The sequence below is a fragment of the Blennius ocellaris genome, assembly GCF_963422515.1.
Source record: "Blennius ocellaris genome assembly, chromosome: 5".
NCBI lineage: Eukaryota > Metazoa > Chordata > Actinopteri > Blenniiformes > Blenniidae > Blennius > Blennius ocellaris.
In genome coordinates this window covers 22,188,492-22,210,525 of record NC_137654.1, presented here as the reverse complement: position 1 = coordinate 22,210,525, position 22,034 = coordinate 22,188,492, and the positions used below count along the sequence as shown (strand labels likewise).

Here is a 22,034-nt window from a genome sequence, read left to right as displayed (position 1 = left end):
ACGTTGGGAGTTTTCAGCTCGTTTTCTCTGGAGGGAAAACTTCCTGAACTCCGACGATTTGATGTTTCCAGAGTATAAATGGACACAAATCATAATTAAAAACATGTCGGAAACCTCAAGAGAGGTTCAGAGATAAATAAACTGCAGATGAAGCAGCGCTGAATATCCGCAGCAGTCTAATAATAACGCATGGATTCACTCTGCAGTTTGCTTCACATCCCGTAAGTTTTTCCTTCTTGTGTTTTCACAATAAAATAGATTTTTGCCACCCGCTGCCCCACTGATCAAGCAATACATGCCATTTGTCAATGTTTGAAGATTCTACATCCTGCAACGTGTGCCTGTTGGTTATTGTCTCATCCATTTTATAAGCATTTACATTTTAAACACTCACTTATTGATTAATTACTTTATCTCTTTGCTTGTGCCTTCAAATTAGTGCTTTGTTTTGTATCCTTATTGTCATTTCAATCAAATTATTAAAACAAAAACAAAAAAAATATTACTGCTACACCAATTGAAATGTCGGATTTAGTGTTTAATCTTAGTAGTTTAAGACATCAACAGTACCGACATTAGAATGTGCAGCAAAATATGTCTTTAGTTTTGAATGAGAGGATGAAACGAGTGATGAAATGGAGAGTTGCAGGGCGAAACCAGCAGCAGGGTGTTTTTTTTTTTTTGCGTTTCCTCTGTGAATGCGAGTGACGACGACTCTTCACGCCACAGACGCCTGCCGATGGCGTGCGAACCGGCGAGCGGCGTTTCTCCTCTCTGGGCTCAGATTCACCACAGACACCAAGTTCTCAGTGTGTTTATTTACCTCCCAGGCAACAGTGATGTTGGGACCGTGTGTCCTACACATACACGTCCAGATCTATATGCTTAAGGGAAAAAAAAACAAACAAACGATAACATCACATGCACCTCGTAGTTCTTACTTTTTTTTCGTCTTTTCCCCACTTGGCCAAATCGGGGGAGGGGCAATAAAATCCCCCTATAATTGCTTTCTGAAACAATATTCATCTGTAAATATATTTTCCCTTATGTACTAAATCTTCAGTATTAAAGTGATTTTCCGATCCAAAAGCAGAGTTTACAGGAAGCGTTACAAAAAAAAAAAAAAAAAAAGGGGGGGGGGCCGAAATATCTTCGATGATCTCGCGTGTGCCGAACGAGTTCGCTCGCTTCCAGCTTTGTTACGAGTCGCTGGCGTCAAGAGTCCAGCGGGAGGCAACATGGATGTCCGCCGTCCTACGGAGGCCAAAGATATAAGGCAAATAGCAGCAACTTGGGAGTCTGGGTCTGCTCCGTCGTCTCACTGTGTGATGAGTAGAAATATATTGCACTTTTGAGGACGAACTGAAAAAAATAAAAAATAATAATCTCACGGATAACGACAGACCACCGAGTGGCGATGGGCTCCTCAGGGGCCTCTTTTCAGGTGAAGTCGAACAACGGCGAAGCTGAATCTCTGGAGCACGTCTCTGTGTGGCGAAGGGGTTAACCGTCGGCTGAACAGGGCGTCCCGCCTTCATATAGAATCATATTGTTTTTTTGTTTTTTTTAAAGAGTACTACCTCTTTGCATACTTGGCGAACAATCGTCTCCCTTTTGTGGCTCCGTTTCAAGTGGAGCTCTCGCAAAAGTCTTAGCTGCCTGTCCGGCCGCCGCCCCCAGATTCTCCCGTCGAAAAGGCGTCACTTCTCCCGGAGCACGCAGACGCCGGCGTCGCACCGCTGGGTCGCCATGGAAGTGACGACCTCCCAGGAGTCGATGACCGGGTCGTAACATTCGATACTGCTGAGGAGCGAGTTCCCGTCGTATCTGAAGAGACGGACAGGGACAGAAGGTTGAAGTGCAGAAGGAAGTGACGCCGCGCCGCAGACGGGAGAACCTCGCGGCGAGAAGCAACGCTACGCTGGGACTCGTCGCGTCTCGCACCGCAGCTGAATCTCTGTATTGACACACGGGAGGCATAAGGCCCTTTTTTAACAAGCGGCATGCGAGAATAAAACACCAGTGGCTCCTGTTCGCCTCGCCAGTGACGCGCCACAATAACTTGTCTGGCAACGAGACGAAAACAAATAAGTTCCTACTTATTTACCGTCACGGTGGGCCGACTGTTACCTTCGTGTAGCGCTTCATTTATTACTTGTGAGAACACACACCCACAATACAGCTTCCTCCCGAGTGTGAAAGTCTTATTTCAGGGAAGTTTCGTCGTCGCCACAGAAACTTTTCTCCTCCGAGACAAAACGGTTAGTTCATTTACCACGTTGCTGGATTTTTAGTTCTTTAACTGCATGTGGGTCATTAGAGTACTTCATTTCATTTTCAGAGAGACAAAGTAAGTAAATGAGAACTCCAGAGATTACAGGATGACTTGGTTTTACTCTGAGGCTGTCAAAATGAGCCTCAATTTGCATAAATCATGAGACTTTATATAATGACATGACAGCAGGTGTGACTCACAGTTTGTCTCGACTCCAGATTTTTTTTTTTTAAGAGGCCGTGACGGGGGGGTGGTGGGGGGGGGGGGTGGAACTAGGTAAAGCAAACTTGAGAAGCAGGGCTTTAAATCTTGATTTAAGAGGGACGGTGTGATTACACCCGAGTTACGGTAAGAAACCCGACCCTGACCAGAGCCCACGCCAATCTGTGGAGACGTGTTGTTTCACGAAGGGGTGAGGAACACAATCTAAGAGGTCTCCCGAGTTGCACGCGTGCGAGTTTGAAGGCTTATCGGATGACAAAGCAACGCACAGCAGTTTATGACGTTGTGAAACACGAGCCGACATTGTAGTCCGGCGACAGCTGAACACGCGCCGGACAGATCGGCGTTCCGGAGCCGGAGCCTTACAGCGACTGCCATTAATGAATGAGCTTGTTTTTCCACGCAGAGTAAAGGTCAGTTAAAAGTTATCGTGGCCGGCGTTGCGCTGTAACTTAACACGCCGGACGTGTGTCACGCCGCAATTCGCCGACAATTCCCTCGCTCGTGTAGCAGTTACATTCAAAATCCATATTCACTGCATCCTTCATTTCAAATGCATAAAGTTTGTTAAAAGACTACATTTAAACCCAGCGTTCCACTTCAGTGGATCTAGACCGGCGGCGAAAACGAGTGAGATCGGGACCAAGTTCCAGGCTGTGCAGAAACATTTGTTTTTTAAAGTTTGCGTAAAGCTTCAGACTTCCCGACACTGACGAATCAAGACGGTTCTCGTCAAAGCTGCAGTTGTCTAGTGAGCGCTTAAATGTGTTCTTTGTGTTTCTCCAGACAGCATGGAGGGATAAAGCCTGGAACCGCTGAGACAAAACACGGGCAGGAATGTTACACAAGGCCCGGTAATCTCAGACTTTCAGTGGGTTTTACGAAGAATATGGATTTATTTGCGCTCGCAGCTTCTCGTAGGCTGAGGTTTATACGCAAGCATCAATTCACAGCTGCGGTTAAGATTCCAGATCGTGGTCCTTTCCTCTCTACAAAGTTTGGATTTTTTTTTTTTTTTTTTTTTTTTTGTGTGTGTCCTGTTTATTTCCCCCCTGGTTCTTCAGTTTCCTTTCAGAATCCAAGCACTTTGGGCCTGAATGAACATCTCTTTCTTCTTACCCGGCGATGGCATAGAGTCTTCCCCGGAGAACGGTCGCCCCGACGTAACATCGAGGGGTGGTCATACTGGCCACAGTGGTCCAATAGTCTGTCCGGATGTTGTAGACCTCGACTGAGTCCAGGTGCGAGACGCCGTCGAAACCTCCCACCACGTAAATGTGGTCATTTAGTAAAGCCACGCCGGCGCCTGGAAGCAAGAGCGAAAGCGTCAGACGAAACACTCGCCTCAGGTTCGACTCCCTCCGATTCCCCGTTCCCGTCACCTACCAGATCGCTTGGTGGCCATGGGCGTGACGCTGGTCCAGTGGCCGGTGTGTGGGTCGTAACGCTCCACCGAATTCAGGATGTTTAGTCCGTCGTATCCACCTGAGGAGTGGAGTTCAGAATGTTTAGAGGCGCCGCTTGGTCCATTTTAGTCTCGCAATCGTCAACGTCGTACAAATCCATGACGACTGAAGGGGAGTTCAGAGTGACCGACTGTGGAGTGACTCATCGGTCAGGCTCTGAAACTCTGTGTGACGAAGTGAGGTGAATAAACGATGCCATTGGACAGGATAGTTTAGCCTTGTAGACAGAATCACTTTTGTGTCAGACAGAAGTAGTGAGAGAGTTGACGGTCTTGCTGAAGGTGCAGAAACCCGTTGCCAGTAGGATTTCAACCAGAAAACTTCTGGTCACAAGCTTTCTGCCATAACTACGTCGCCATAATCATTAATAGATCATTTTGAAACAAAATCCAACAAGATTTGCCAAAATATGTGAACTATATCGAACAAAACACCAAAGACTGATATGCCTTCATGTCTTCCTCCTTACCTAAACAGTATATCAGCCCACTGGCCACCACCAGACCGGCTCCCTCTCGAGCCGTCTGCATATCTCCCAGCATGCTCCACTGGTCGATGTTTGGATCGTATCGCTCCATGCTGGTGTGACGCCGGCTGCCGTCGAAGCCCCCGGCCACGTAGATCATGTCTGTGTATGAGATGGACAAAAACACAGCGGCGGTTACCGACGCCTTCGCTGCGAGAACAGAGGAAACCAAGGGGGCGAAGAAACATCGGTGGAGCTGCAACTCCCCGGTCACCTCCGAGCGTCGTCGCTCCCGCCAGGCCGCGCCGTACATTCATGGTGGCGACGGTGTACCAGACACCGTCTTCGTCCGCCGTGTAGTCGAGACATTCCACGGAGCTGAGCCTGGAGCGCCCGTCGTAGCCTCCGATCACGTAAACCCGATCGTGGAGCGACACCGTGGCCACGTAGCGTCGTTTCCGCGCAATATTCTGACGAAGACACGTGCGTTAAGGGTTTCAGTCAGACCCGAGGAAAATCAAAGCCCCGCCGTTTTTTTTGTTGTTTTTTTTTTCAAAAGACGTTGCTCACAGGTAAGAAGCTCCATTCTTGAGTTTTGGGATCGTATTTCTCGACGATGTCGATGGGCGACTGCTGGCTTCCAAACCCGCCAATGACCAGCAGGACTTCTTTGGCACCTGGCCCAGGAAATCAGTAGATTACAAAGCAGCTGAAACGAACACCCGCGCCGTGGCCCCCGAAAACCCGGCTCCGTACCCAATCTGGCTTGTGTGCGCGGGCCTTGCATCTCGCTCCTCAGCTCCGGCCTCAGATGGAACTTCTTGGCCTCGTCGACGAGGTCTCGGCACGGCAGGCTGCACCGAATGAGAGGCTGAAACGTGCAACGACCCGCTTGATTACAAACCGCAACAAACACGACGACGAGGCGGCCCCCGGGGGGGGGGGTTCCGACTCCCGCCACGAGATGCGCCCCGGGCTCACCTCTGCGTCGATGACGTCGGTGATGTAGCGGGGCGTCAGGAGCGGCATTCGCACGAACTCCAGCATGTCGGGCAGGTAGGGCTCGCGCTCCTTTCGATTGTGCTTGACCCAGTTCAACACGGCTTCAAAGACGGGCTCCTCGGAGTCCACCTGGAGACAGACGCCACGTGCAGGGTGAGAGGAGTCACGGCTCCCGGCGATAAATCGAAGCTCTCGCTTGACAATCTCCCGATAAGATACACGCGCCTTGTTAAACTAGAATGGAAAGTCTTCTTCACTTCACAGACACTTTGCCCTCCACAAGCATCAGGAAATGATCTCATCTCAACAACATAGACAAATAAAAAAAGAAAGAAAAAGAAACTGCCCCCACAAGATATGCTGTGTTGATGTAGCTTAAATGTAGTTATACTGTCTCTGTTTAAAGCTACAATAACCAGTCAGGCAGTTGCAGCCATGAAGCCACTGATTAAAAGGTGAAAGTTGCAGGATATATATATTAAAAAAAAAGCTGACTTTGTTAATCGTCTCCCAACAAAAAGCTGCATGTTTCATTGCGATTTTAATAAACATTGTACAGAAAACCTAAGGTCTCACTCTGAACTAATCAAGACCGAGGTGTGAGATCCTGGAGGGACGAACTAAAGAAAAATGCAGACTATTAGGATCTGAAAATTTATATTTGTATACCATAATAATGATTGGATATTTCTGTCGAGCCCTACAAAGATTATTAAATTGTAATAAATTCAGTTAACGTCTGCACTATAAAAAAATTAAATAAAATACAAGCTCAAAACTAAACATGCAGGGATGTTTGTAAGAAGAAGCCCTTCATAGTACTTGGTGCTCTGGATGCAGCTCTCGGTTTGTAAAAGGTTGACGACCCCCTGAATTGAAACGGCTTAATTCAGGGAACAGTCAGTCAGCGGCCAGAGTTTCATGCCCGCAGGTCACAAGGTCAACTTCCTTCTGCGATACTTTAATTAAAGAAACCCTCCCAAGTGAACAGAATCAACCTTTACTTCATTTTCAGTGAAGTGTCGGTTATTGGAAGTGGCATTTCTCAAGGGGGAGATAAATGGGCTTGATTATAGTTCAACTTCTACCATCATTGTTTGGACTATAATTTCACCTTTAAATGTGTACACACAAAGTGCAAACGTGAAGCTGAGCATTCGTAAACCAGCCATAAGTTCACACAGGAATATACCCTGAATGTGACTCAAGTTTGTTGAAGATTTCTATTTAAAAAAAATAAAAACATTAAAAATGACAGAGGTGAAAAACCTCGAAAGGAACCCAAACTCAAATAGGCTTTTCATTCTATCAAACTATTCAAGACAAAACCATTTGTAAGCACTGTACTTGTAAAACATTCTAATTCCTGCAGCTATTTTCACGAACGGCATTTTGTAAAGTGAATCACAGCGACAAACAGCTTCAAAGTGCTTTAAAATAATTCCTCCACCATCAGCGCCTTCTTTTAAACCACCTAGATCAGACTCACCGAACGTCATGTCGCGTATTTAACCGACCTTTCATCATTTTAACTGGTAATTTATCTCAAATGTAACTGCATTTTCAACGTTTTATTTTACTTCTTGCTTTCACGCAGCATATGAAACGGGGTGTTAGGAAGTGAATTCATTCTGTAAATGTATAAGTAGAAAACTGGCTGTATGAAACTGCAAATATAGACACAGTTAACAGATATAACAACACACACAATCTTATGCTTCTGCAATATCCTTAAAAAAAAAACTAAAAAAAAAAAACGGAAACCATTGGAGACGTTTTTTTGTTGTTGTTGTTGCTTTGTTTTTCCTCTTACCTGGATTTCATCACATTTTATAAGCTTTTCCACTTCTGTCTGGCTCAGCAGCATGAACTCTTCGTGCTGAACGACCTCGGAGAAATGCTTCTGGGAAAACAGCTCGGCGGCCTGCATCAGGTCCAGACAGTTGTGCGTTTCTGCGAAGTCTCGGATGCCCAGGCAGTTGGAGGGATCGAGCTGGCCCTCCAGAAAATCGCAACACGCTCTTTTCACTCCTGAGGAAAAACAAATAAAGAGATGCGAGACACAGATGAACTCGGAAACCGGCGAACAGGACACGGACATCAATATTTCAGTCTTAATCTGGGGGATGCAGGAGTTACCGTACTTTAAATCAGATATTGTTCCAGTAGTTTTCCAGCAGACTGAGCCTTCAATACCTTTCTTATATCTACATATTTGCTTGAGCAACTTGTTTCAGAGTACAAGACCAGGTTGCTCTATCTTGCATGTAGATATACGATTACAAGGCCATTTAGCATGATACATATGGGTGAATGTGATCAGCAATGTAAACCGCTCAAGTGGTGGAAAACCTAAATAAAGGAAATCAATTTTCCATTTCATACAGCATGAGTGTACAAAAAAGATGCCACAATCATGTTGTTGTTGTTTTTTGTCCTTTTGTTTTTGTCTTCGCTATCATTGTTGTGATTATTTTGGTTTTTGCTCTGTTGTTGCTCAGGCTGGTTTAATCTCATGGCAGTTGGAAAATATTTGGATCACTGTGATTATTGTATTATAATGAAAAAATGTTTTTATGTAGCACTAACAAGGGCATTGTATGTATCTCCCCACCAAGTCTATCTCTGTCTTTCCTCTCCTCTCCTCTATCCTTTCACCCCAACCGGTCCGCAGAATGCCGGCACCTCCGAGTCTGGTTTCTCCCTGTTGGGGGGAGTTTTTCCTTTCCACAGTCGCAAACACACCTGCTTGCTCATGTGGATATGTTGGGCTTTTCTATTTTCTCTATAAAAGCACATTGGAATGACTGTAATGCATTTAAAAAAAAAAGATGCCACAATACGATTCTTCTTTTGAAGACCTTATTATTGTTTATACAATAGGGTTGGATATTTAGAAATATACACGTTTAACAATCACGATACAGTTACAGATCGACAGAAAAGATCGCTTGAAACACTGCATCCAACTGTCAAAACTACACAATGAAATAGTGCACAAGTACATAAAAACTGTTGTCTGGGATGAAAAAAATATTTTCCCCAACACCGCTCTGGCTTTTCTTTGCTTATTCAAGAGCTGTGGACTCCCTGTGAATACACTCGCAACAACGCGAAAACGTTTCCTCCGATACAAACCTTTGAGCTGCAGCAAGCAGGCCGCGGGGAGCAGCTCCTGCACGTTCTCCACCGTGACCAGGACCGTCTCCGTGTACACGAAGTCCAACAAGATCTCCATCGTCGACGCGTTGAGCCCCTGAATGTCCACGAACGACTTCCCCTTCTCGGCGAGCTGCGGAGCAACCGGCGGCAGAACCGTGATCATTACGAAGGTTACATGTTCCAATATCGAGAATTCGGTATTCCTCTCTCTCTCTCGTTACCTCGCTGGTGAACATGGCACAGAAGTAGTCGCTGCACGCAGCCAACACGATCCGGTGCGCAGGGAAGTCTGTGTTCTCCACCCTCAGAGTGATGTCGCAGAGCGTGTTGCTCTTGCGAAGCGAGTTCATGGCGTTGAGGATGGACTTGGCGTGGGAATTAGTCATGATGTCTTTAGGAGCCATGACGCCTTGAGAGTCCGTTGAGGACCTCAAACTGCTGAGGGAATCTGAAAACAACAGACGGGCTCTTCTTAGGATGGAGAAAAACATCAGAAAAAAAAAAGGCTTTTGAGAATGTACAACATAAGGTCTGAAACCGATTAGTCACCGGGCAGAAAGCGACTTGGCAACTGTTTTGATACTGGTCGCGTTAAAGCAAATGTCTCTCATCACAAATAAGAGTGTAATTTGTTGTCCCTGGAGGATGTGGTCACATAAAAATAAGCTGTGGAATTAAGATACGGACAGATCACAAAACAAGAATCCTAAGATTTCAGGGTTCTCCTATTCTTAGAAAAGAAATCATAAATCGTATCCCAATATAAAAACAAAACGTATAAATCGCAATGTAGAAAATAACCAGAAAAATTGAATATGTTAAAACTGAAACATAAAGAATTAAAAACGATTGTGACTTCGACAAGAAAGAATAATATACAAGGACAAAAACGAAGCAAAGTAGTCTTGATGGCACAGAAAAACAACACTCAGATGCAAAACATCAGCGAAAAGAAAACATACGCAAGAGTCTTATTATTATTATTATTGTTAGAACTTGTGATTACAGCAGGAGAACTGAAGAAATGCTCAATTATTGTTGCTCAGCGCAGCTCACAGTAACACCTAACATGTAGATTTTATTATATTTTGCCACTGTAGATAAGAGTTGGACCCTTTTTGTGTGGTATTATACTTATGCAAAACTTCTGATTCTCTGCAGCTGTGTTGTATTTTTCTTTTTTCAAAAACTTGTCATGTTCAACAACTTCTTTGCAAAGTGTCAGGACAGCAATTTTCAGCAAGCGCTGAAATATATTGAATCATCAAATATATGAGAACTCAGATGATTAGTTATTTTTACTGGCATGATTTTAGACAGAAAAAAGTGTCCCCAAAAAAACTGACACTCAATATAAGCTTCCTTTAATAATAACAAACAGTGGGTAATGTTTTACAGAAAATCTAAAGGTAAATACAAATGTGAGGAGAGTGAACGTGACTGTTGCACTATAGCAATCAAGGCTAATAAAAAGTTTTGTTTGTTTGTTTTTTTTTTTCCACACAAGTGATCAGTCTTTTTTGGGGGGAGGGGGGGACTTTTCTGTTAATAAAAAGTGGGTATTAATTTTTATTTTTTTTTGCACTGTGGTACAACTTACCGTTGAACGATCTGAACACTTTTTCCACCACTGGGAGGCAATAACTATAGCTACACATTAGCTAGCGGCAGCCAGCGACAGCTGGCGGCTAAAAAAAAAAAAAAAACGCCAACGCCACAGAGCAACTAGGGAAGCACGGCAACACAAAGTGCGCTGGCGGCCGCGGGGAGACAAGACATGAAGCGACACACACACAACAACTTGTCAAGACGGGACATGACGATGATAATAATAATACTACCTGTCGCCGCCGTAACGCGTCTAGCTAAGTGGCGCCGCTAGCTAACGTCAGTAGCAGCAAAGTCCCTTGTCCCAGCTCGCGCTGTCAGTCACGCTGTCTGAAGGGAGAAAAAAAAACAACCCAAAAACTACCGCGAATCCATGACGACCCGAGCCCGGTCACACCGAGCGACGCGTCCGTGAGCACCGAAACGTCTGGACAGTCAAAACGGCGTCATATTATCTCCCCGATGCGGGTTTTTTTTTTTTCACCCCGTTCATGCAGCGTTGACTGAACCGCAGCGGGTCGCGGCGGCAGCGACTTCACACAGTCAACGTAAACACACCGCTGCGTGCAAAGTTGCGTGCGCGCTCCCCGAGCGAGCCGCCGGTGTTACGTCGGGTTCGGTCTGCCCCGCCGAGAAGTGCGTATATCCGGCGGGGGCGCGGGTGGATAAAGCGGACGTTTACGATTACCGCAATTCTTTATCAACTATTGACCATGTAAAGTATTGCTGAGCAATGTTGCATAATTGGTGAAGGGAAAAATGTGATAAATGTGCTTATAACTAGAGTCAGCTTGTGCTTCATTTTAAGATTTTGAAGGTTTTTAAAAAAATACTTGTTTATAACTGCATTTAAAACGTGTATTATACAGTGACCTTGGGTGATATATAAGTAAAATATATTATTACTATTATTATTATTATTATTAGTAGTAGTAGTAGTAGTATGATGGCCATACACTTTGTTCTGCACTTTTCAAGATGAAACACAGAATGGATGGAGGGAGGAAAGGTACATCTATCTATCTATCTATCTATGTGAACGTCTCGCTGTGTTTTCCAAAGATGGATGGAAAACAGCTGGGCCTTGATTCAATTTCCTCTCATTTTTTTTTTCAAATTAAGAGAGAGGTGTTTTAGAAAACGCTGGGTGACAAAGAGTTTAAAATGACCACATATGTAAGCCTCTTCAGTGACTGCTTTACAATAGGGAAGTTTCACTAACTTTCAGCAGAAATTACGGGAATCGTGGATTATTTCTTGTTATTGCTGAATCAGTAAGTCTTCCAACAAAGCTTCAATTTCCTTCCCCATTAACAGCAAGTTTATTTTACTGTGTATTACGAATAACAAAGTAACTTTAACCCTAATAATGTAAACCCAACAAGATATTTACTGTCAAAATGAAATGTACAACTAACCGATGTTAATCATAACACTAGTTTAATAGTTTTGATAATTCGTGTGAAGACTACAGAAACATTCTACATGTTTTTGTTTTTTTTATATTTCCATTCGATTTACACTCATTGTGTTTATATTCCAGCCTAATGTTGGTTTATACATTTAGATTAGAAATAGCAGCTCTACGTGTTTGAAGCCGGGGCAGCGCGCTCCGGGGGAAACATTTCTCGTCAAAACACCTGGAGCGTGCACGTGCCGGGAACCAAGATGCCTTCCGCGCGCGCCCCATGCTACTCGGTCTTCACGCGCCGCTGTGGAGGTAAAGTGACTGTTTCACTCCAACACGGACTCACATCCGGACCGCACGTTCTCTTAAACCTTCGCTTCACGCTTTGTACAGCCGGCGACGGATTGCTGCCTCTCTATTTAAACGTGTTTTACTCTTTTTTTCTTTTTTTTTTCTAATTCTATTTTTTTTTTAATTTAAGCTTCCCAAGGACGGCAGCGACTCGGTTGTAGGAGGAGCTAGCGGCGTGTTTCCGCTAACAACAGGCCGAGGCGGTGATCTGCGCGGCCGGACGGAGGAACCAGGGGAGCGGCGGAGCAGGAGGCGGCGGCTGCTTGCTGGGGGGTGGGTGGGGGGGGGGGGAAAGTTCATCCACCGCAGTCCCGAGTCTGAGCACCGGGAACACAGGAGCTGCGGTTTGTCGCCGCGATCGGGAAGAGAGGAGACAGCTGGACTGTCCGCGATGGAAGCCGAGTTTCGGGACATCGACGAGAACGGCAGTTGGAGCGCCGTTTATCAGGTAGGAGCTGCGGCTGGACTCGAGGTGGAAACAGGGGGGGCCGGGTGGGACCGGGGGGGACGAAAGCTGTCACGGCGGTGAGGCCGACACGGAAGCCCGGGGCTGTAAACGTCTGCCAAGTGTCCGATCTGTGGCTGTACCTGGATCTGTCCGGTCTTTCCTGCTCGGCTCTACCCGAGGATCGATGCCTCTGCGCCGCCGGGGCTGCAGCCGGCAGAACCCCCCCCCCCCCCCCCCCCCCCCCCCCCCCCACACACACACACACACACACACACACACACACACACGGAGCTCCAACATTGTTCAGTTCAAACTGTGCGTCCATCGTGACTGATTACCTGTTATCCCCCCCCAAAAAAATCTAATCACAAGATAAAATATTTCATCCATTGCCTCTCACCAGTTATCAGTATATTATACAAGAAAGTAGATATGAATTTTTTTTTTTTTAATCATTTACAAGACCCGAGTTGTTTAATCTGTCAATCTAATGACGTTAATTAACTTCTTTCAGCTGTGTAAGACATGCTGTTTGGAGAAATTCAACTTTAAACTTTAATGTCTCCATAACCTGCAGTCATGGAAGACCTCCAAATTAAAAGCATCCATCCATCTTTGAGACAATCTAACATTATCTGAAACCACTGAGGGTGAAAGCATTGTGCTCCCTGCACATGTCACCAATACCAGCAAATGAATGCAAAGATCTCCAAACAGGGCAAATGATGAATTTCGGTCCTAAAACAACCAGGCATGGGTGTAAAGTCAACAGTTTCAGATTGGTTATGAAAACAACAGATTGCCACAAAAAAAAAGATGCTGGAGTACACACAGCAGTATTTGATTAAACATAAAACGATGTCGGACCTAAAATAATCAACGATAGATGTACGAGACAAACGACGGATACATCAAATATTTACAAATGGCGGCAAAATGAGAAGAAAACACAAAACGGGCTCAACTCGGGCTACAAAAACGATCAAAAAGAGATGTAGAATGACCAAAATGTGATGGAAAATTGGCTGTGCGGAATAAAGAGACCACAACCGAGATTATAAAAGAAGACGACAAACGGCAAGGAAAGCGTTGACAAATGTAAAACATTCACGAGCAAATACGCTTCTTTGCACAGAATAAACAGAAAAATAAGCACGCTAAATATGTGGGACTTTGGAAACAAACACGGAGATACAATACGACCACAAACTTGACGCCAAATCAATTCCAAATTTTTTGGGGGGGGGGTTTTTTTTTTTGCTCGGATTTACTTTTAAAGCATCTGGCTGATGCACACACACACACACACACACACACAAAATGGTTTTAAAGTGATGTGAATGTAACACCGACATGTTGCTGTTTCCATGTGGCAGGACATCCGTCAGCAATCATGTGAACTCCCGTGCAAGGTTGCCAAATCGCCTGAAAACAAGACCCGGAATCGATACAGAGACGTCAGCCCATGTAAGTTCGCCACTGGACCTTAAACGGTCTTTTTAACTACGACAAAAAAAAAAAAAAAGAAAGCCTAATACAGTCTCTTCGGCACTGTTGGACTCTTTGCATTGCGCTCCACCCACAGTATTGCAGAGTTTCTAATCTCCTACTTATGTTCAAACATCGGTACAGGAGAGGAGGGGGGTGGGGGTAGGGGTGACTTATTCTGTGAAGTCACGGCAGCGTCATCCCGCTCATTCTTTCTCTTGTACAAATATGTCAATTTACTGCCGTTTCGACACACTCTTATCACCATTTGAAGTGAGAGAACGGTCTCGTTGCACAACAGCCCTCGGCGTTGCGTCACCGAGGACAGACTGGCATCATAATCCCGGCTAATTTATCGCTGTATATTTTACTCAGGGGGGCGTCAGTATGTTGGTAGTAAATGTCAGTAAACTACACGAGGTAAATGCTGAAAAATTGATCTATTCTGATTTTTTTTTTTTTTCCTGTGAAGGTTTATTGTGACTTGAAGTGATCACAGTTTGTGCTCAAAAAAATTATAAACCAACTACACAAACGTATCGATGTAAAAATTAACTTGGATTTAGTCTACGAAAACATTGTCTTAAGTTTGTCATTGCAGTGATCTTTATTTTCTCATTATAAACCCGACGTGTGTTTAACATATAAAAAGACTTTTCTGAGTAAAATGTTTTCACCAGTCGCTGAACTGTGGTTTCCTCTTTTTCACGCCAGATAAGCTATTTGAAATACACACAGAGTTAAACTGCTGGATTTAAACTCGACGAGTTTTACACGTATTCATGTTCTTCTCAGTTTGAACAAGCGGCTCTCATTTCTCAGCAGCTGTGTCGCTTTGAGAGTTTCACTTGTTGTCCCTGGAGGATGCGGCTAATTCAAAGTGTATATTTTCCATGTCTTTTTTTTTCTTTCTTTTTTAAACATTTCTTTTTTAAATTTCCCTCCTCAGTTGACCACAGCAGAATATGTTTGCAGCTCGGTACGAATGACTACATTAACGCCAGCCTTATAGCGGCAGACGAGGCGCAGAGGAACTATATCCTCACTCAGGTGAGTGTTTCCAAAAACCTCTGTACAGTAACGTGGGCGTTATACAGATTCTCCCTTCACACACATTTTACAAAATCTAGTTCTTATAATATATAGCAGTTTACATGGTAGGAAAAGATGAAAGATTTGTCCCAACAAGAAGACATTAGTGAGTAAGTTAGAAAATATATAACCAAATAAGCGCCATATCCTTCCTTTTTATAAAAGGCATTTTGCTCATGCTTGAGTAAACATTCTGATAATAACGCGGGACGTCTGCAGGGAGGTTTTACTGAATTATGTGACTCTGAGGTTCATTCAGTTACAAAAAAACCTTCTGTCGGCGTATGAATAATTGATGTGTTCATTAATGCGTTTGTTCACAAGCGCAAACTCCTCCTGTGTGCAGTTAAAGTGTCGGCCGGTGTGCAGATGGGCTGATAATGAATTGTTGCGTGAAGCTATAAAAAAAAAAAAAAAATCCGAACCTCCTTATTTATCTTTTGCCGCATAATCAATCGCTGTCAAGACGCAGCCAAGCTTATATTGACACATGTACATATAGCCACTTCTTCTTTCTGTGAAATGGCAATATTGCCACTGTTCTAGTCACGTTCATTCAGAAGTTCGAGTTGCTCCGGGATCTTCGACATCATTACTCGCGTTACGTAACCGTGGGTATTAGATGGTGAACAGTTGATTATTTTTTGTTTTGGGGTAGATTTTCGAGGAAATGACCTCGGTGGTTTGTAAGCATATAATTCCCAGTTAACGGTGGGGAGGTGGTGGTGGGGGGGGGGGGGGGGGGGGGCGACTTGTGAACTGGTGCCCGGGCGCTGTGGCCTGAGCCGGAAAGAGTCTTGATCCACGGGACTTAAAGGATCTGCAGCTAAAAGTCTTGGAGCCAGATGCAACAAGGAACCTTCAAAGGTCCCGTCGGAGCTGTTCTATGACAAAAGGACAAAGCAGCGAAATGGACAGAAGGGCCCAAATAGTTTCTGCACTTCAGTGTTCAACATCATGTTTTACGGCTTAAAAAAAAAAGAAAGAAAAAAAAATGCCCAAGCGGAAGTTAAAGTGATTGATAATGCTCCATTTCCATCTTTCCTCGAAGCTGCAATATATTGCGTTGTCTCTGGTTTTATTTTAAGGGTCTTCTTCTAAGCATGTTAAAATACACATTCTTTTATTTTTCATGCCCAAATAATGCTCAACAGCAGAGACATAGTAAAACATTAGACTGGAGACTTAAATCAAGTCCACTTCCTCTTTCGAGTGTCTTTTTTTTTTTTTTTTTTTTAACATCATCAAAAGCCTTAAAAAATGCATTAAAATAGATTATTGCTGTGCAGCTAAAAATAAAAAAACAGCTGTTTTAAAAGACTGTTGCTTCCATTTCCTTTTTAGGGACCCCTTCCGAATACATGTGGCCATTTCTGGGAGATGGTGTGGGAGCAGAGGACTCGTGGAGTTGTGATGCTGAACCGAGTTATAGAGAAAGGATCCGTAAGCTGCATTTTCTTCCCCTTCGCTGTCGATTGCAGCTCGTTTTTTGAGATGAAGGAACAAGGACACAGGCTATAATGGCTGAAAACGGTTTAAAAATGACCACATACAAGCAAAGGGAGCCATTACACAGTTTGAGCCACGATCTGAATGTAAAATGAAGCGAAAGGTCACCTTTGCATTTGTTGGTCTCACATAGTTCCACTTTTTTGCAGAATTGTTGTTTTTTTTTCATAACTGGAGGCACACAATCCTCGCCTCTTATCACAACTGATCAATGCTACTTTGATTTATTATTATTTGCTTATTAAATGCGAGTTAATAGCTTTCAGTTTGACAATTTTGTCTTTTGTTTTTACTGCTTTTATCCTGTTTTGGGTTTTTTTTTAAGCCTCCACTTCTTAAAAAAAAAAAAAAGCCATATTAGTAGAAATAAATATGATTGCACATCCTCCATGTTTGTTTTTATTTCTTCTCAAGGGATCGCTGGGAATCAAAATGTTATGAAGGCCTGTCCTTTTGTCTCCCCCGAGTTTAATTTCCTCGCGGTGGCACTTCTTGTCGTTGACACCCGGAGACTCACGGCTTATCTCGTCTCCCGCAGATTAAATGTGCCCAGTACTGGCCGCACAGGGAGGAGAAAGATGCTATCTTTGAAGATACCAATTTCAAGCTCACCTTCGTCTCCGAAGACGTCAAGTCTTACTACACAGTCCGTCAGCTGGAGTTGGAAAACCTGTCGGTGAGTCTTCTGCCAGGAGTTTGTAAAAAAAAAAAAAAAAAAAAATCGAATTGGAACAATTATTCAGATTTGTCTTGTTTCCTCTCATTTAAAAAAAAAATTTTTTTGCATTTGTCCTTGTCTACAGACTCAGGAGACTCGTGAGATTCTACATTTTCACTACACCACCTGGCCCGACTTCGGGGTACCAGAGTCGCCCGCCTCCTTCCTCAACTTCCTTTTCAAAGTGCGCGAGTCGGGGTGTCTGAACTCGGACCAGGGACCGGTGGTGGTGCACTGCAGCGCCGGAATCGGACGCTCCGGGACCTTTTGTCTGGTGGACACCTGCCTCTTGCTGGTTTGTGTTAAGGCTCCCATCTCTGAAGTATTCGCAAGTCCGCGTAAAGCTGAAGTGGACGGGGGTGTGTGTTTTTTTTTCGTATCGTGTGCAGATGTCCCTCCGCAAGGACCCGTCGTCGGTGCGCATTCGCGACGTGCTGCTTGAGATGCGGCGGTATCGGATGGGCTTGATTCAGACGGCGGACCAGCTGCGCTTCTCCTACCTCGCGGTCATTGAAGGTGCCAAATACATCAAGGGGGACACGTCACTGCAGGCAAGTCCCGCCCCCTTCTTTCCCCTCTGCATCGGCATCGATTCGATCAAAGCCTTCGCCATGATCACGTTTGCTGCAGAATCACACTTCAAGGTCCAGTGTGTTAATAGCTTCTCTCTTTTCTTTGGCTAGGAGTCATGGAAAGAGCTCTCCAACGAGGAGGACGACCCCCCGGAGTTCAGCCCTCCTCCTCCTCTCCCTCCTCCCAGAGATCCTCACAACGGGAAAGTTGAGTCATCCTTTTTTCCCGAGAAGGACGAGCTCATCCGACACGTGGAGATCCGCAGTCTTGGGTAACCGGCAACCGTCCCGCGTGTTTACTGGAACACCAGTATCCCGATTAGGACTTCTAGGCCACTTTCAATTGGATTCTGATGTTATGTTTTCATACTGCACTAAGAAATCAACCAAAGAAAATACAAAAAAAAATGCCTTTTGTTGTTCTCAAGATTTGACTTGACCAAAATGTGTACAACTCAGACTGATAACTGTAAAATGATCTGTTAAATATTATTTGACCATTTCAAAATGAAACCACTTTGATTTAAGAGGAAGTTTGGAATTATTAAAATGCCAGTAATGGAAGCAGAGCGAGACAGGAAGTGTTTGACCGTGTCCTTGACTAGCGTTGGACCGCCGGTAATATCCAGCTAGACGAGGAAACAAAGGAATGAAGATAAGCAGCTGGATCATAGTGAAGCTACAGTGGCAGGAAAGTTTCAGAGGAAACGATAGAATGGTGGCGATAACGACACTGATGGTGTAGCTGTTTGGACTGAACCAGCTCGCACAACTGAGTTTATTATGATGGAGGATGGGTTCCCTCCTGGCAATCGCACTCATTCACGCCTACGAGAAATCAACCTCAAGCACGTTTGTACTCGGTACCATCAAAAACATACCGTAAGATTGAACGACTTCTGTACGTAGAACATTTATACCTGCTCTTTCGCAGATATCAAAACAAAAATCACAGAGGTGCTCAGAAATGCTCAGTTTCTGAAACGGAGATGTAGTTTTTAAGCGTCATCAATGATTTGGCCGTAATCTGTCACTTTCTATATTGATCTAAGCATCTGCAATGTCTATATTCGGGCCTGTTGCTACCAGATATGCTCTAATGTTGAAATAATGAAGTAAAATGTAGTTTGTTAACACGAATATGTGGGCATACAGAGCATGGCTTCACAGTGCATTGAAAACATCATTTATTGCAGTTCAGTCTGTATTTCTCGACATACGAGTCTACAGTTTAATTACAAAGTAAAATTACAGTCTGTACAGCAGTGTAATAGTAATGTAGAACTATATTTGTATTATTAACGCCATAATAAGCTGCAATGAGGTCATTAAGTGGGTTCGGGTTAATGATGACAAATAGAAACCAGTCATGTGTGGGTCTGTTTCAGTTCTGCAAATCACCATATTTGTGAAATGAGATTAAGATGGCGCCTTATTGTTTTTCTGTGCATCTTCTTTTGAAATAATCTTTTTTGCACTTGGAAGCATTTGCGCAGAGTATCGGGAATACGAGTTTTGGTTTAGCTGCTGTGCAAATCTTAAACAAAAAGCTGGAGTATTGCAAATCCTCTGCACAAAGTTTTAGGGGGGGTAAAGCAGTTTTTAGGGGAGAGCGGGCGACAGGTGCAAGCTCAGTCGGTGCGGAGAAAATCCTTTCATCCCTCGGCTTTTGTAATCTTCAAATAAAACGGAGTCAAACTGCCCCCCCAAGGAGGCTTTAAAGTATTAATCTTGCTCCGTTTCCACTCGTCGTTCTCTCATTCAGGTCCACGCAGGAGTCGGAGCTGCGAAAGAGGAACATCGCTGCCCCCGAGCCTCCTCCTGACAGCGATCTGCCCGACGGCCATGTCGGAATCCAAGATTTTACCTCCAAAGCTCCGAACAAATCCCAGCAGCAGCAGCAGCAGCAGCAGTGCGAGGAGGCGGAGGAGCCGGAGCTGCCCGAGGCAGCAGAGCGGCCAGCAGGTGGCTCTCCTGTGCCGGGGACGTGGTCCCCTCTCCTCACCAACGTGTGCCTGTGCACTGCGCTGGCTCTCAGTGCTTATGTCTGTTATCGAGCATATTTCCACTGATGTCTCTCTTCTTTTTTTTTTTTCTTCCTCCTTTCGCTCTTGAAGCGAACTCGGCTTGTCAAGTCGGCCTCTGCGACCGAAGCGGACGGACTCGGTCTCATCTTATCTTTTCCGCAGTAACGAGGGCTCGGCCTCCTCATCGCCCACTCAAACGTCACTTTTTTTCCAGTATATGCCATCTTGGACGCTCAGGGCCTCCGTTTTGTCCCCCCCCCCCCCCCCCCCCATCTTTTTTCATAGCAAAAACTCGTGTCATACCAAGACTCAACCTTTAAAGGCGGGGTTAGGCTTGTTTTCGGCTGTTCTGCGAGTCGGAACCAATCCTCTCACCGCCGACGTCTCTTTTTTACCAAACGACACTCGAATGTGTTCTTCCATTTCGCCACTTGTGTTCATTTGCTCACACGAGCGGATCAGAAATCCCAGAGCCAGATTTTTTGACCATACATGCCAGTAAGATAAACTTTTTTTTCCCATGTTGCTATGTTTTTTTTGGGTTAAGATTCAACCCAGCATTAAAGTGAAGCACGCGAAGGCGAGAGAGAGGAAACAACCCTGTGCCAACCGGAGAGGAGATGCATGCTGGGACTTGGGGGGGGGGGGGGGGGGGGTTGATTGTTACCTAATCTCCCCGAGTGGCCCGTGTTTAGCTGCAGGAGGTGAACACGCAGTGCGAGCGTTTCGTACGCCAGACTGGTCATTGATGAAGCTTTTTTTTTTTTTTGCTCCAAGTGAAATATTAACCAGGCGACCTCCTGACTTTTGATTCCTGCTGTGTAATCTGACCTGTTGGTGCAGCAGTGACGTGGGAATAAATAAAAAAAAAGTCTGTCGTGTTAAAGTGACTTGTTGCACTTTGTCTTCACCTGGTGTTAAAATCAGAGAAATCTGAACGGCTCCAGGTCTTTCATTTGAGCTTCTAAGTCATGGATTTTCGTCGTTTTCGCTCGCAGTGGATTAAAAAACCTCAACGCTTAACGTTGTGTGGCAAAAAAATAACCCACACCCCACTTTATTTTGCCAGCAATACAAATTGTGAATGATTGTGCTCACCTTTTTTTCTTTTTTCTTTTTTTTTATCTGAGTTTGATCAGAAAACCAGGGATTTTCAACAAACCAAAAAAAAAAAATCAAAACACCAGCACAGGGAGGAAAAAACAAGAAATACACTGTAGTGATTGTCTGTTGTAACGTGGCCCTGAGCTGGCAATATTGTTTCTTCTAATCCAGATTTGTTTTGTTTCTAGCATGCTGCATTTGTGAATCGACAGGTTTGTCCTGAGAAGAGATTAGTTGAGCTGCTAATGTTCGTTTACTTTCAGGACGAGACAAAGTCCAGTACTTTGTCTGACGGCTGTACCTTTCTTTTAGAATGTATAAATGTCCTCTCCAAGGACAAATCCTTATTAGATAGAAATATATATTTCAAGTCAGGTTTCAGTGTGCTGAGTTTGTATTTTTTTTGTTGTTCCGCATTAGCAAGGGAGTGAATCTCAGCACCTGTGCAGCCATTGCACCAGGTTCTCCAGTTATTGTTTTTCTATACTTATGCTCAGCTCAGAAAAAAAAAACAAAACATGTATTTTTTTATTTACATTTGTTGTTTTACTTTTTAAATAAAGGAAAAAACATCAACTGTTCATATGGTCTGATGTCACTTATTTTCCGTCCTTTCTCCTGATCTGAGTCATTAATGCACGTTCACCTGAAGAGGAAGTTAAAGTCTCTGCTTTGCTGCCCAAACATGAGATGGAGCCTCACAGGAAGGAAAAGGAAGGGAGGAAAGAAAAGTCAGTAGATGATTATGTTGTGCAGTATTGTCTTTAGTTCTGTTTCTCTCGTCATTTCAAGGCGACCACAGACGCCGGTCTCGCTGCTTTTACAGTATTTACTTGCACCTTTCTTCACCATTGCATTCACGGAAATCTCTTTATGCAGTATTTGCCAGCACAGATGTAAAGTTACTCGGGTAGGGCACCCTCCTGATCTCTTCACGAACACAGCAAACACATGATGTGTTTCTAGCTCTTACCTCAGTGATTTGAGTTGAGGGCCTTTGTGCTGATATTGTGCTGAGTTTTCTCCAGGTTCTCTGGTTTCCAGCCTACATGTATTTTTTTTTTTTAAGAGTACAGTTATCATTTGAAATCCACAAGTGTTTCTATACAACTTTTG

At 44.3% G+C, this 22,034-nt stretch overlaps 2 protein-coding genes across 2 annotated transcripts; one reads left to right on the top strand and one right to left on the bottom strand.

The window, feature by feature from the left end:
- Positions 1–798: 798 nt before the first annotated feature.
- klhl12 (kelch-like family member 12) lies at positions 799–10,300 on the bottom strand. The gene is made up of 12 exons (XM_080497219.1): positions 10,194–10,300; positions 8,815–9,041; positions 8,570–8,723; positions 7,245–7,462; positions 5,411–5,560; positions 5,186–5,300; positions 5,000–5,106; positions 4,704–4,899; positions 4,433–4,591; positions 3,884–3,982; positions 3,617–3,803; positions 799–1,827 (listed from the first exon to the last, which is right to left on the bottom strand). Exons 1-12 carry the CDS (start codon positions 10,249–10,251, stop codon positions 1,701–1,703), a joined length of 1,797 nt encoding a protein of 598 aa, XP_080353345.1. The 5' UTR covers positions 10,252–10,300; the 3' UTR covers positions 799–1,700.
- Positions 10,301–12,274: 1,974 nt separating this feature from the next.
- On the top strand, positions 12,275–20,437 carry ptpn1 (protein tyrosine phosphatase non-receptor type 1). The gene is made up of 9 exons (XM_080496676.1): positions 12,275–12,408; positions 13,785–13,875; positions 14,846–14,946; positions 16,333–16,431; positions 17,036–17,173; positions 17,301–17,510; positions 17,605–17,766; positions 17,899–18,059; positions 19,553–20,437. The coding sequence occupies exons 1-9, from the start codon at positions 12,352–12,354 to the stop codon at positions 19,857–19,859; spliced, it is 1,326 nt and encodes a 441-aa protein (XP_080352802.1). The 5' UTR covers positions 12,275–12,351; the 3' UTR covers positions 19,860–20,437.
- Positions 20,438–22,034: the final 1,597 nt, after the last annotated feature.